At 55.8% G+C, this 13,810-nt stretch overlaps 2 protein-coding genes across 6 annotated transcripts; one reads left to right on the top strand and one right to left on the bottom strand.

Moving 5' to 3' along the window:
* Positions 1-259: 259 nt before the first annotated feature.
* On the top strand, positions 260-8,869 carry CD72 (CD72 molecule). 5 transcript variants are annotated; one of them, XM_061426896.1, is made up of 9 exons: positions 298-1,558; positions 1,668-1,769; positions 2,341-2,412; positions 2,592-2,681; positions 3,017-3,352; positions 6,548-6,696; positions 7,297-7,403; positions 8,092-8,241; positions 8,543-8,869. In XM_061426896.1, the coding sequence occupies exons 1-8, from the start codon at positions 1,477-1,479 to the stop codon at positions 8,234-8,236; spliced, it is 1,083 nt and encodes a 360-aa protein (XP_061282880.1). In that variant the 5' UTR covers positions 298-1,476; the 3' UTR covers positions 8,237-8,241; positions 8,543-8,869. The 5 variants fall into 5 exon arrangements, 2 of the variants coding, with proteins under 2 accessions (XP_061282880.1, XP_061282881.1); XR_009738281.1 differs by lacking the exons at positions 8,092-8,241; positions 8,543-8,869 and adding an exon at positions 6,940-7,047 and having other exon boundaries at positions 278-1,558; positions 7,297-7,384; XR_009738282.1 differs by lacking the exons at positions 8,092-8,241; positions 8,543-8,869 and adding an exon at positions 6,940-7,057 and having other exon boundaries at positions 278-1,558; positions 7,297-7,384.
* On the bottom strand, positions 8,811-13,587 carry TESK1 (testis associated actin remodelling kinase 1). The gene is made up of 10 exons (XM_061426883.1): positions 13,122-13,587; positions 12,877-12,998; positions 12,701-12,749; positions 11,788-11,934; positions 11,363-11,445; positions 11,112-11,202; positions 10,800-10,883; positions 10,560-10,649; positions 10,329-10,443; positions 8,811-10,002 (listed from the first exon to the last, which is right to left on the bottom strand). Exons 1-10 carry the CDS (start codon positions 13,338-13,340, stop codon positions 9,110-9,112), a joined length of 1,893 nt encoding a protein of 630 aa, XP_061282867.1. The 5' UTR covers positions 13,341-13,587; the 3' UTR covers positions 8,811-9,109.
* Positions 13,588-13,810: the final 223 nt, after the last annotated feature.

The following is a 13,810-nucleotide window of genomic DNA, read 5'->3' as shown; positions in this document are numbered from 1 at the left end:
CCTTGGTTGATCCAAAGTCTTCCCGCTCAGAACCCAGCCATTCTCCCTCTGAGAAGCTGCAGTCCATCTTCATCCCCATGCAAGTCCTTTGTCCGTCTGTTCCTTGACCCCCAACAAGATGCATGAACAGTCAGTGGTGTGGGCACACACACGGGGGTGTCCCTGGGTGTCCCTTGCCCTCACCCCCAGCCCTGCTTGTCCCAGAGCTTCTGCCTCCTGGACTCAGCTTGCTCCATCTAGCTGATACCAGAACACAGGGGTCACATAGGCTGCCAAGCAGGATGGGGCAAGGAAGGGGCGGATGGGCCACAAGGGTGACCAGTAGGGCACCAAAGGTGGAGGAGGCCAGAGAAAGACTGTGGAGTAAGAGTCTGGGGGGTGTTTACACAGGAGACGCAATTTGGTTCCAGATCCTCTGCGTCCTCCAAAGTGCTGCCACATCTCCAGGAAGGGCTTGGAGTGAAAATTTCCCCAAGTGTGGGATTCCTGGCAGCTGTGTAGGACGACAGCAGAAAGGGAGCCAGGACCACCCTGAAACCCCCCAAACTGATGGAGAGAAAATGCCCACCACGTAAGGGAACCCCATTCCGGGAACTCAGTGAAAGTGAAAGTTGCTCAGTCGTGTCTGACTCTTTGTGACCCTATGGACTATACAGTCCTTGGAATTCTCCAGGCCAGAATACTGGAGTAGGTAGCCTTTCCCTTCTCCAGGAGAATCGTCCCAACCCAGGGATCGAACCCAGGTCTCCCTCATTGCAAGCAGATTTTTTTACCAGCTGAATCACGAGGAGGCCCAAGAATACTGAAGTGGGTAACCTATCCCTTCGCCAGCAGATCTTCCCAACCCTGGAATCGAACTGGGGTCTCCTGCAGGAACTCAGATCTGCTGGGAATCCCAGGATGAGGGAGAGCCAGGGCTTCAGACTAGGACCCCCCAATCTGATGGGAGGGTAGAGCCCCACCCTGGAGCAGTGATTAGGAGACCCTCTGTGGTCAGTTGAGCATAAAAGAGCTCCGACTGCAGGTAGAAAGCCCAGGGACTGGGTAGCCAGGAGAGGAGTGTGGGGCAAATCGGGTGACCAGGGTGGGTTGTTGGAGTCCAGCACTGTCAAGGCGGGTCTGGGATGCAAGAAGGAGGGGCGCAGGCAAGGTGCAAGGCCAGGCCTGAGTACTGGCTCTCTGACCCCCTCAGACCTGACCCCCTGCTCTGGGCCTCAGTCTCCCCTCCCCTGCCCCTCTGCCCAGGGCTCAGGGATGCCATTTGCTTCACTGAGCCCATCTATCTGAAACGGGTTCACATCTTCCTGTTTTGTGACTGGAAGTCACAGGGCAAGGCGTGAAGCCGTCAGTCACAGAGGCAACACAGAGCCTCATCGTTTGAAGGGGTCAAGGGGAGGGGGCAGAGGGAGAGCGGCAGGGTAGCCCCGGGGCGGTGGACGAGGAGGGGGACCAGTGGGAGCAGAGGTGCCCAGGACCATGGCTGAGGCCATCACCTATGCAGACCTGCGGTTTGTGAAGGCTCCCCTGAAGAAGAGCAACTCCAGCCGGCTAGGACACGGTAAGGGCAGCTGCAGTGGCTCCTTGATTCTGCAGCTCCATCCTCCTTCAAGACCCCACTCCCACCCCACAGACCCCCATCCTGATCCCACCTTTCCTCTTCTCTCCAGACCCAGAGACTGATGAAGATGGTGAACTCACCTATGAGAATGTGCCTCCAGGCACAGGAGGACCCTCAAGCTTGGCCTCCTCTGGATTACGGGATAAAGCAGGTCTGGGGAGCCTGGGGGATGCGTGTTTGTAAGGGGCTATGTTTTGAGTTGGGGGAGTCCACAGCATTCTTGGGAGGACAGTATCCTTGGAGAAAGGATGGGGGTTCTCAGGAAGAGAATGAGGACCAATCACGGGAGCCAAGGAAGAATAAAACTTCCAGCGGGGAGTGAGGGCTCTATGGAGGGATCAGGGCAGCCCTGTTGGGGTGCAGAGCTCCAGTGGGAAATGGGAGTCCCTAGGGAGAGGGGAGAGAGAGAGGGAAGGGGGAGGAAGGGAGAGCACTCCTGGGGAGGTTTTGGCAGGCAGATGAGTGGCCCCAGAGGGAAAGATCAAGGGAGACCCTGAAGGGTTATAGAGGGTCCCCGGGGAAAGGATAAGGTAAGACCCAAGACGGGCACGGGAGCCCCAGGGGAGATGAGGAGCTCCGGAGAGCGCGAAGGGTGGCCCCGAGCGGCGGCCGAAGGTACCTTAGGACAGACTGGAGTCTCGGCGCGGTGGAGGGGGTAGGAGTGGGAAGAAGGGGCATTTCCTGGGCTTTCCCACCTTCACAGGAGTCTCTCCCTTCCGCAGGGGCTCAGTCGGAGCAGCCAACAGCTGCCTGGAGCCCCGTGACGTCACCAGCTGCCGGGCGGATTCTCTGGTGTGAGTACCCGGTGCTCCCAGCCCCGCCCGCGCCTCCCGCTGCCCAGCTAGTGTTGCACGTCCTTCGCGGGATGCTTTTTCCCGCGAATCTCCACCCTACCCCCAACCCCTCGGTCTGTCAATTTTCGTGGGGCTCACTGCACCCCCGCCCCCCCACCCCAACCCGCTGTCTCCCTAAGGCCATGCAGCCTGCATGCGGCACCTGGTTCTGGGCCTGCTCCTCACCTGCCTGCTGTGCGGGGTGGCTGCCACCTGCCTGGGAGTGCGCTGTGAGTATGGCTGCCCCTGGTTTTCCACTTACCCGGAACAACGTTCTCCCCGACTCTGCCCAACAGCTGCCCTTCCTCAGCAGGGCGGGAGTCACTACCATCACAGCCTCAGCCTTGGGCTGATTTCTAGCCAGGTCTGTTTTCAGAGCGCAGTGACTTCCTAGATTGTCCTGACCTAACCCAGTGCCCCCTGAAGCTTTAGGCGGTCAGAGCTTATATTCCGTTCCAGCCTGTTAGGGCAAACTTGCAAGAAGCAGAGAAGGGACTGATGGTGAAGCCTCGGGTTACCAGGGCATGGCTGATGATGTCCTGAATCTCTCTTTATGGCCAAACAGATCTGCAGGTGTCTCGGCAGCTCCAGCAAATGAACAGGGTTCTGGAAGCCACCAACAGCAGCCTGAGGCAGCAGCTGAGCCAGAAGATAACCCAGCTGGGGCAGAGGGAAGAGGATTTGCAGGGATCCAGGAGGAAGCTGGCCCAGAGTCAGGAAACACTACAGGTGGAACTGAAGGCTGGCCAGGCTACCAGACAGCAGTTGCAGGCCTGCCAGTCTGACGGAGAGAAGACGAAAGAGGCCTTGAGAAATAAGGAGACAGAGAGGATTAACTTGGAGCAGAGGCTGAACAGTATGCAGGAAAGGCTACAACCCTTCTTCAAGTGCTCCACCCCAGGTATCTGCTCTGGGAAAGGAGAGATGGGAGGGCCTGCCATGATGGGTGGATTGAAGAGAGGGGTCTATCTATTAGGGTGCCATTGAGTTGTTCAGGAAAGGGGTGGTGAGCCAGAGTGCTGGCTGACATGGACATGAGTTGTGCATCCTTGGCCAGCAGGGGGAAGGATCTAGCCACCTACTGGATTTAGGGTTTGATCCCTGGGTTGGGAAGGTCCCCTGGAGAAGGGAAAGGCCACCCACTCCAGTATTCTGGCCTGGAGAATTCCATGGACTGTATAGTCCATGGGGTGGCAAAGAGTTGGACACGACTGACTTTCACTTTCATCCAGCTCTAAGGTGGGATCCTCTTGGGGAGAAGAGGGTGGCAGCCAGCAGTGCAAATGATACAGAACAGCAAGCTCAGGGCTCATCTGGCTCATCTCAGGGCTCAGGGCATATCAGTATCAAGGATCTGGAAACTCCCTGAATTTGGATGTGAAATTGATTGTTCACATGTTTTTCTGTAGAGAGGACCTATGTTGCTAAGTCACTTCAGTTGTGTCTGACTCTGTGCGACCCCATAGACGGCAGCCCACCAGGCTCCCCTCCCCTGATTCTCCAGACAAGAACACTGGAGTGGGTTGCCATTTCCTTCTCCAGTGCATAAAAGTGAAAAGTGAAAGTGAAGTTGCTCAGTCATGTCCGACTCTTAGCAACCCCATGGACTGCAGCCCACCACGCTCCTCCGTCCATGGGATTTTCCAGGCAAGAGTACTGGAGTGGGTTGCCATTGCCTTCTCTGAGAGAGGAACTATAGCTTTACTTAATTCTTGTTACAGCTGAGCTTCCCCCAAAGATTAAGAATTACTGATGGTTGTGGTATAGTCTGGAGTTGGGGCAAGGCAGCTGAGGCTCTATCAGAGAGCCTGGAGGGCAGTGAACTAGGGTGGAATTGCTCATCCCTTTTGAAAGGAGGAGTGCAGCAGTATGTGGGGATGAAGGAGGGGGACACACAGAAGGTCTGCCAAAGTAGGCTGAGGTTGAGGGAGGGTCCCCTGCCCGAGCGGACGGGACTGCATGTGGACTGGTTGTCTAGAGGTTAGGCTCTGTCTAGTGCAGGGATATCTGGATACTCCCCCAAAGCTTTAAACAAAGAGATTATGTACAGACACCTGCAGCCCTGGTTTCTTTAACCTTCTCACTCTCTACAAGCCTCACTTTTCATGCCAGTACTGCCCACCCCCACTGCCATCCCCCATCCCCACAGCTGAACCTAGACCTCAGCAACCCAAACCACACTTCCACTGAAAGGACGGCTCAGATCTTCACTCTGACCACAACGGGTCCCCACACTTCTTCAAACTCACAGAGGCCTTCAACCTGCTGGCTCCCCTGTTTCCTCCCTTCTCATCAGCCATCACCTGTCTTCACTTCTTTCTCCCCCCATCTTGATTTGAGGGCCTGTCCCCTTACTTCAGCCACCCCACTCACTCCTTGGTTCCAGTGTCCTTCTGGTATATCTGACTGGCAATATCTCAACTCTGGATGAACACACATGCCTACACCCAGGGGTGACAAGCTGTGCAGTCATTCTGCTTGGTGCCACAAAACTCGAGTCTCAACGTCTGGTGGGACCCCACACTACTAGCTCTCCGTACCCCACTACCCTCTCAGCAGATGGCCCTACTCTGCCAGAGAGGAATTTCCTCTGTTTTCCACCACCAGTTCTGTGTATCCATTTGCATTTAACTGCAACGGCTTGCTGAATGTTTTCTCTAAACATCCCTCCTCCAAATCCACTTTTCATGTTGCAGCCAGGGTGATCCTTTAAAAACAAAAATCTGATCATGTCATTCCAGTTAAGATCATGTCAGTTAATTAATTACATCAAAAGTTATGGAATACATACTCTGTGTCCAGCACTGTGCCCAGGCACTTGGGATACAGTCAGAGAACAAAATGCCTCAATGTAAAACCTTACATTGACTTTCTCTTGCTCATAACATAAAAATAAAAAATTCTCAATCTGGTTCCCATGGCCCCTACCTACCTTTCAGTGTGCCGCTCATCCCCTCACCCTCGTTCATTTGGCCACACTGACTTCTATATTCCTTTAAGTTGCTGTGGGACAGTAACTCAAGGGAGTAGCTGGGTGGGGATGAGAAAATATGGACAGAAGAGAGGGAATTTGAGGGGAAGGAATGATTTTGGGGGAGGTAGGATGGATGGGACAAAGCAGAGAGAGGTGGGTTGGGATCAGGAGCACAGACTAGGGTGTCGGATATTAAAGAAAGAGGGAGGTTTATTTCTGACCAATAGTCAGGAGGAGAGAAAAGAGACATATTTTGAGATGGAGGGGAGGAAAATGGCGAGAGTTCACATGTCAAGTGTCTGACAACTTCAGGAAAGCAGGAAGCAAGGTTGTCAACTTGTGGAAGACGAGGGGAAGCTAGTGGCTAGGAGCTTGAGGAATGAGGGGAAGTTTTGAATATACGCTGGGGAATGCATTAGGGAGTTCAGTGAGATGAATGGGAGGCCTGTTGATCACTTGTTTATTGGGGACCCAGGTAAGGTTAACCAAAATGGGGGGTAGACTGCAATTGTTCAGGAACTGGGGATAGTACCACCAGCCCTTTTCAAATAAGCCTCCCAGATTGGAAAAAAATTGATTGGTTGATTGGTTTTTGGCTGTGCTGGGTCTACATTGCTGTGTGGGCTTTCTCTAGTTGCAGCGACCAGGGACTCCTCTTCATCGCATAAGCTTCTCATTGCAGTGTCTCTCTTGTTGCAGGGCATGGGCTCTAGGTATTCTCAGGCTTCAGTAGTTGCAGCACGTGGGCTCAGTAGTTGTGGGCTCAGGGCTTGTGGGCTCTAGGGCATGGACTTAGTTGCTCCGTGGCATGCAGAATCTTCCCAGACCAGGGATTGAACCCATGTCCCCTGCACTGGCAGGCAGATTCTTATCCACTGTGCCACCAGGGAAATCCAAACCTCCCCGGTTTTTAAGGAGTAAAATTGTTGAATGTCAAAGGCTTTCACTAAGTATGCACAGGTATGGCATTTCCAGGGTAGTCGAAGAAAAAAAGATTACAGAGTTTAAGGACCAGATCAGTTCCACTCCAGGGAATATTGTTAGCAACCAGATTGCTGAGTGTTGAGATCCCCCTCCTGGGTCTGGACAGTGCAGTGCTGTCACTCTCTTTCTGCTTTTTAGGTTCCTGCTGTCCCTTGGGATGGATACAGAATGAGAGGAGTTGCTTTTACATCTCAGTTACTAAGAGAAATTGGATGGAAAGCCAAAGCTACTGTAAATCTCTGTCTTCTGATTTGGCCAAAATCAGCGACAGTTCTTATCCATATGCAGTAAGCAAACCCGTATTCAAAGACTGTAGTGGGTTCTGTTGGGTAAAGGGACATATGTCACTGAGTCAGGGATGGCACTGTGCAGCCTCTCAGCACAGAGCTCCAGGTGGCCCTACCTACTGATTAGGGCTGGCATGAGAGTTGAAACTTACAAGGCATCCTTACTTTAACCTGTTTCTCATCTCAGCTTTCTGGTCAGTTCTGGGCTGCTCAACAGGTTCTTTGACTCTCATGGTCTCCCAGGCAGACAGGTTCCATACCTGGTGCACTGGATCGTAGGGAATGGCTCCTGTGACAAGAACCGTCCACAGAATGACTCTTCACAGGCTGGCAGAAATTCTTACCCAGCATGTGCGTGTGGGTATGCATGCATGCATGTGTAATGAGGGGTCAGCTTGTATCTGCAGGGTGGCACTTGAAGGGTGTGGGGATGGTCACTGATGAGGCGATATCATGCACCAAGGTTGGGTACAGTCCTCTTGCTGAAGCTCATAGTCTCTCTAGTATTTCCTTCCCCTCCTCTTGACACCCCCTCTCTCCCCCTATTCCAATATTTCCCAGCACTCCTCACACACCTCTGATCTCTTAATTTCCCTTCAGATTTCTCAGATTTCTATCAGAAACTTACGGAAGGTGGTGCCACAAGGTGAATACTGGGTTGCCCACAGAAATCCATTCTGGCAGCCTGATCATACAAAACAGAGTTGGTAAGTTAGGACTTTGGTGCAACAAAAATCCTCTATAATACCTTCGTAAAGACATGGTAATGAACTCTCCCTCCAGGTCATCCTTTCAAAACTTTGGATGTTATAATCGCCCATGTGTCCATTTCTTCTATTTGATTAATAACTCTCAGGGTAGGCATGCTCTGTATTCTGTCCCCAGTACCCAGCAGTCCCTGGCACATGTGTTACTTAAAAAAAAAAAAAAAAAAAAAGACTAATTTGGGAGCTATGTCATTTTTCTCTCAGGGGGATAAGTTGAGGATTTAGCTAGGGGTTACAGCTGATGAAGAACCTCGGGTCTAACTTTACAGCCGACAAGGCTACCCAAACTGAAGTTGTACTTTTTCAGTCAAGGCCACTTGGGGCACCAGAGTTGCCCCAGAGAAGTGAGAAAGGAAGTAATTGGGGTAACTTTGAGGACCAACCCCATGGATCTTGAAGCACGGTAGTTACCTAACTGAAGTTTCTGTCTTTGAAAACTTGGGCATTTTCTCCCTCCCTTGGTCCTAGCGCCTCTTTGGGTCGGAGTCCAGACACCTGTCCCTGAACCCTCCCACACACAGCAGGCAGGGTGAGTTAGGAGTTGGGTTAGGTTTGTGCAGGGCAAGAGAAGGGAGGATGGGATACGAGGGGCCAGAGCTTAACCCTGTGCTACTTCACTACCCTTTAGGTATCCCAGTCCAAAATGTCCCACGCTAGAAATCAAGTGGGCGAATCTGGACTCAAAGACAGATTCATCCTGTCACGTTCCTCTTCTCTCCATCTGTGAGATGTCAGCTTTCAGGTCTCCAGACAGGGACCACTCTTTGCACTGAGCTGGGTAAGTGTGGGGGATGGGACTGAGGCATGGAGCCTGGGGGCAGAGGGTCTCACACAGAGGGCAGGGGGAAAACTTGTTGCTGGAGGCAGCAGCCATGTCACAGCCTCCAGGGGCTTGGTCTGCTTATGGAAGGGAGTGTTGGGCAGGGAAGGCCTGGAACTGAAGGGAGGCTGGCGATGCGGCAGTCCAGGTTGCTGGGGAGGAGGTGGGGTGAGCTGGAGGAGGATTCTCAGTGGCAGTCAAGCGTGGAGCTCACTGATGATTTAATCCTCCAGGTCTAACTGATGCTTTAATCCTCCAGGTACTCAACAACAGGAGCCTGTGCCCTTCAGCCCTAACCTGTAGCCTGCGGGTCCTAAGATCTGCCTTCCTCCAGTGTGTCTTCACTCTGCTCAGACAGGGCCCCGCCAAGGGCTGACCCAGGCCCAGCATCTCTAGGCAAGCCTGCTGGAGATCCTGTCCCAGAAACTGGACTGTTCCCAGGGAACGGGGAAGAAGCTTCTAGAAGAGATTTCGCCCTCCCGCCCCAAAACCTCTTATAGTAGAATGGGTGGGGAGGGCGCACGGGCTGAGTGGATGGGGCAGCCCGGAGCCAGCCAGGCAGTTTTATTGAAATATCTTTAAATAATTTGCACGTGTTAGTCTCGTGTGTCAGCAATGCATTGTCTGGTTCAGTGATCCCCACGGGAGAGCAAGCCCAGGGGTTGGAAAGGAAATGTTCTGTTCCTCGCGTCCATGTTGAGCCTCCCCTGTACAGGGGCAAGAGCTGCTCAGCCTGTGCAGGGCTGGCGCGGTCCAGCGTGTGCTCTCCGTCCTCACGGGGCATCCTGAAGGCCAAGGTGGAGGCCAGAGACCACAGGCCCCACTGCTAAGAGCGTGCCCCAGGCAGCTGCAGGCTGGGAGTGGGTGGCTTGGTGTGGTGCCCTCGGTGGCAGAGGAGACTGCCCGCCTCACAGTTCAGGTTGCGGTAGCGGGCCACAGCTGGTGCGGGGCGGGGGCACATGGACAGGAAGCCAAAGCTGAAGGGGCCAAGGCAGCAGCCTGGGCAGGGCAGTCCCTCCTCAGGCTCCCGGGGAGCTGAAGGGGGCGGCGAGGGTTCTGTCCGCTCCAGGGCTGCTGCGCGGGGCAGACTATGCTGGGCCCGGTTCCAGGGCTCCCCTGCCCAGCCTTGCGGGGAGTTCACCACCACAGCTGGGGGGTTGTTGTTAAGGGGAGGTCCTGATCTAGGGGACCAGGGCTGAGAGGCTGAAGAACAGGTGCTGATGAAGTTGTCTGTGGCCACGGCCATGGCCAGGGGCAGCTGCGGGGCTGGTCTTGGGGGTTCTGGCTCAGGGCTGCTGCCCTCACACTCCATCTGCTCTTCGGCTGAGGGGCCCACAGCAGGAGGGCCAGGACCTGGCAGTGCTGTCTCCATACGTCGGGGAAGCTCAGGGGATGACGGTAGCGAGCGGCAGCGGCGGACAGGTGTCCCAGGCTGGACCAAGGTCTCCGGAGTGGTCACCAGGGGCAGCTGGGTGGAGGGCAGTAGCGATGGAGGTACAAGGGGTAGAGGGGCGACTGGCTTGCTGGGTGTGTCCAGGAGCTTGATCTTGCCACCTCTGAGGTCTTCCCGTAGTGAAAAGGGGTTGACTCGAGTCAGATTGTCCCCCCAGTTGGGGGGTGATTCTGGCGATGGGGGTAGGAAGAGGTCTGACCGGCTTCGGGAGAGCCGGGGGTCTGGCCTGGGGAGTGTGGCAGAGGGACCCCCTCTTGGAACAGATCCTGTAGACAGAGAAGTCTGTGGTCACTGTTCTCAGCACTCATCAGAGTTCCCTGAGGGCCTCATAAACTGACTGGGAGGCTGGTGGGACCAGAGCTGAGAAAAGGGTGCTCTGGAAATAGGGGGATGTCCCCGCCAGCCTCCTGTACCTCTTCTTCCCTTGTTCCCCTCCCTCAGGCTCTAGAATTAGAAAACTATCTGCTTAGAGATGTCCTCTCACCACACTCCCACCCCCAGCCTTCTCAACTAATAAAACACTCAGTCTCCTCAGATGATTCCGAGTTCTAAGGAAGAGAGGAGCAAAAGGACCTCAGCTGTGCTCACTTACCCTGACCACGTGTCAGGGGGACCCGGGGGAGGGAGGCTGGCTCAGGCAGCTGCTCCAGGATCCACTCCAGGTGCTGGGTGATTTCAGTGAAGGGAGCACGAGTTCGAGGTTCCATCTGATAGGGAGAGACGAGCAGCTTCACTCAGAGCTCCAAAAGCGTGTCCCTGAGTGTTCCTCCCATCGCCTGGGCTGGCCGGGGGTGCAGGGCAGCGGGGAGAGTGGGGCTCTTACACTGCAGCAGTGGATGGCCAGGAGCAGGAAAGGCAGCGGGCAGTCACCCCCTACCAGGGCCCTGAAAGCAGGCACATCCAGCCCAAAGTCCTGTGGGGACAGAGATGAGACACCTCCGAGTCAGCCTTCCTCCAGTTTTCCTGCTGCCCCTAGTTAGGGCCTCGACCTTCTGGGAACCCTCCGTGGTTATGAACTGCCCAGTCTGGAGTGCATCCTTTTAAACCTGGGCATATCACTCACCTCGGTCCGGGGTAGGTAGTCAGGGTCTGCAGGTACTCGTGCGATGAGCTCACAGAGGACAATCCCAAAGGCAAAGACATCAGCCTGGGGTAGGAAAGAATGTCAGTGGGATGCACTGACAGTTCCATGTCAGAATATGTCAGAATTCGCGGGAGTCTTGACAGTTGCCGTGTGTTGGAGGGGGTAAGAGGGGTAAGGTCTTGGGTCTTCTGAGTATCTCACAGAGCTGCTGAGGAACTTGGGATGGGGCCTTACAAGAGAATCTCCAGGGTGTCTGGAAGGCCTTGGGGACCTCAAGGGTTGACGTCTTACCTTCTCATCATACAGCTCGCCTCGCAACACCTCTGGAGCCATCCAGTACGGGGAACCCACCACAGCCAACGGCTCCTTCCTTGCCCCTTCCCTGCAGGGGCAGAGTGGTCAGGAATATCCCATCCAAACACCGTTCCCAAACAAAAGGGGGTGAGGTCAGCCCACTCCCCACCCCAAAGGAAATGTGCCTATGGGCTTTGCTTAGATAAGGGCCTTCTGGGAGGTTTAGGGGGATGGGGCATTCACCTCACCTATACACAGGAATCTTTTCAGCCAGCCCGAAGTCACCCACAACAGCTGTGAAGCCTCGGTCTTCCCGTCGGATCAGACAGTTCTGACATATACATATAGCATCCCCGCATACCCATCACCTTCTGTTCTCTGATCTCCCACTATGCACCTCAAAGACCTGTCATTCCAGAATAACCCCATCTTCCTCTGATCTCCCAGTTCTCCAATGTACCCCAATCTTGCAGCATCACCCATCTCTTGGTTTAAACAGAATGGTTCTCAGTCCCTCAGAGCACTCCCCCTCATCCCAGACCCCCATACTCCAATGTCTTGCTACCCCAACATCCTAATGTTGCCTGTTATCCACTTTCCAGTATCCATGGGCTGTTACAATCTAATGACTCTCAAATCCCCTTTCATGCCTCCACCCACCTGGCCCGCCTACCTTGGATGTGAGGTCTCGGTGGAACACCCCTTTGGCATGCAGGTACCGCAGGCCACGGGCGATGTCCAAAGCCAGGCGGAGCCTGACAGGCCAGGATAGGGGCTCGGGGGAGCTGAGCAGCTGTTCCAGGGTCCCCCCGTTCATATACTGGGACATGGGAGGAGAAGGGGAACGAATATCAAAGTTTCAGTCTGTTCTCTAGGTCTCCCACTTTTAAGCCTGGGGACACTCAGGAGTATCACAAAGTCAGTAGGGTGAGTCTGTGCTCTAGGGTCCCTCATTCATGTCCTAAGGCAGTCCGGACCCATACATGAACATCTACTTAAATTATTGCTACTGCTAAGTCACTTCAGTCATGTCCGACTCTGTGCGACCCCATAGACGGCAGCCCACCAGGCTCCCCCGTCCCTGGGATTCTCCAGGCAAGAACACTGGAGTGGGTTGCCATTTCCTTCTCCAATGCATGAAAGTGAAAAGTGAAAGTTAAGTCGCTCAGTCATATCCGACTCTTAGCGACCCCATGGACTGCAGCCTACCAGGCTCCTCCATCCATAGGATTTTCCAGGCAAGAGTACTGGAGTGTGGTGCCATTGCATTCAGTTCCTGTCACACTAATCACATTTCCAGTGCTCCTCAGGAACTTGTGGCTAGTGGCTATGGTTTTGGACCGCACAGATACAGAACATTTTTATCACTGCAGAAAGATCTGTTGTTGGACAGCACCCTTCTAAAGAGTAGCAAGGATGGGACCAGCTGACGCCTTTTATTTGTGGTTTGCCTAAACGGATGTTCTGGGAAGCTTCCCCTGGGTCCTTCCGCCTCCCACTACTCCTCTGCAGATGCACGGGGCTGCTGACACCCTCTCCCCTTGGTGGTGAGGGGGTCCCCCCCCCGCTTCTTGGCCCATCCTCACCTCTGTAAGAGCGTGCAGCTGCCCTTGGTGCACGCAGACCCCCATGAACCTGGAGGAGGTTGGGAAAGATAGGGTAGGCTGTAAGAGCCTCGGCCTCTCCACAGTTCCCACTTTTCCCGCGGGATCTTTCCCCTCCCCCCAGCAAGCTTCACAGCAAGCGGCTGGGGCCCGCTCACCTTAGGATGTTGGGGTGCCGAAGCCGGTTCATCAGCTGCACCTCCCGTAGCGTGTTTCCCCGGTTACTGGGGAGCCTGTTCATTTTCAGCACCATGACTTGCCCTGACTGTCGGTGCCGAACCTGCGGGCGGTAACGGATGGCTAGTCCCGCGCAGGTCGGGAACACTGCCAGGGTCCAGGCCCCTAGTTCCAGCCTCGCGTCTGAGGCTCGGTCCCGCCCCTCTGCCCTCTCTGTTGGTCCTACCTTGTAGACCTCAGAGAAGAAGCCGGCCCCGATCTTCTCGGCGCAGTGGAAATCGTCCACGCGTGCCAGGCTGGACACGGCGCTGCGGAGAGCCCGGTAGGAGGAGGGGCGGCCCCGGCCCGGGCCTCCTCCCGCTCCCCCCGGCCCCGGGGGCCCCTCCCCCGGCGCCTCTCCAGGCCCGGGCCCAGGGCCCCGTAGTGGGGGCCGTTCCCCGGCCATGGCCGGGCCCCCAGGCCGGGGCCTGCCTCACATGGCAGGATCCCCGGGCCCCGGGCAGGCCGCGCTCGCCATGGGAGCGGGCCCAGACGGATCAGGGGCGCCCGGGTTCCCGCTCCCGCTCCCGCCCTAGAGAATAGAAGATTCGCCGAAGATCCTGGGCCCGCCCCCGCCTCGCCGGCTAGCTGGGCCCTGGTGGACGCCGCTCCGCTCCGCTCTGCGCAGGGCCTGGGCCTGGGCCTGGGCCGGGCGGTGGAGATGGCGCTCCCGGGCGCCGGCGGGCAGGCGGGCAGGCGGGCAGGCTCCCCGCAGGCGGAGGCGGGCGGGCGGGCGGGCGGCGGCCGCTCCGCTTCGCCGCTGGGGCTCAGGCTCCGCGGCCTGCCGGGGGCGGGGCTGAGCCGGGCCTCTGATTAACTCCTTCGTGCCTGGCCTCCGGGCAGCGGCCACGCCCCCTCAGGTGCGCACCCCGCAAC

Source organism: Bos javanicus, chromosome 8 (assembly GCF_032452875.1).
Source record: "Bos javanicus breed banteng chromosome 8, ARS-OSU_banteng_1.0, whole genome shotgun sequence".
Taxonomy (NCBI): Eukaryota; Metazoa; Chordata; class Mammalia; order Artiodactyla; family Bovidae; genus Bos; species Bos javanicus.
The sequence above is the reverse complement of the archived record's forward strand: the minus strand, read 5'-3'. Positions and strand labels throughout refer to the sequence as shown.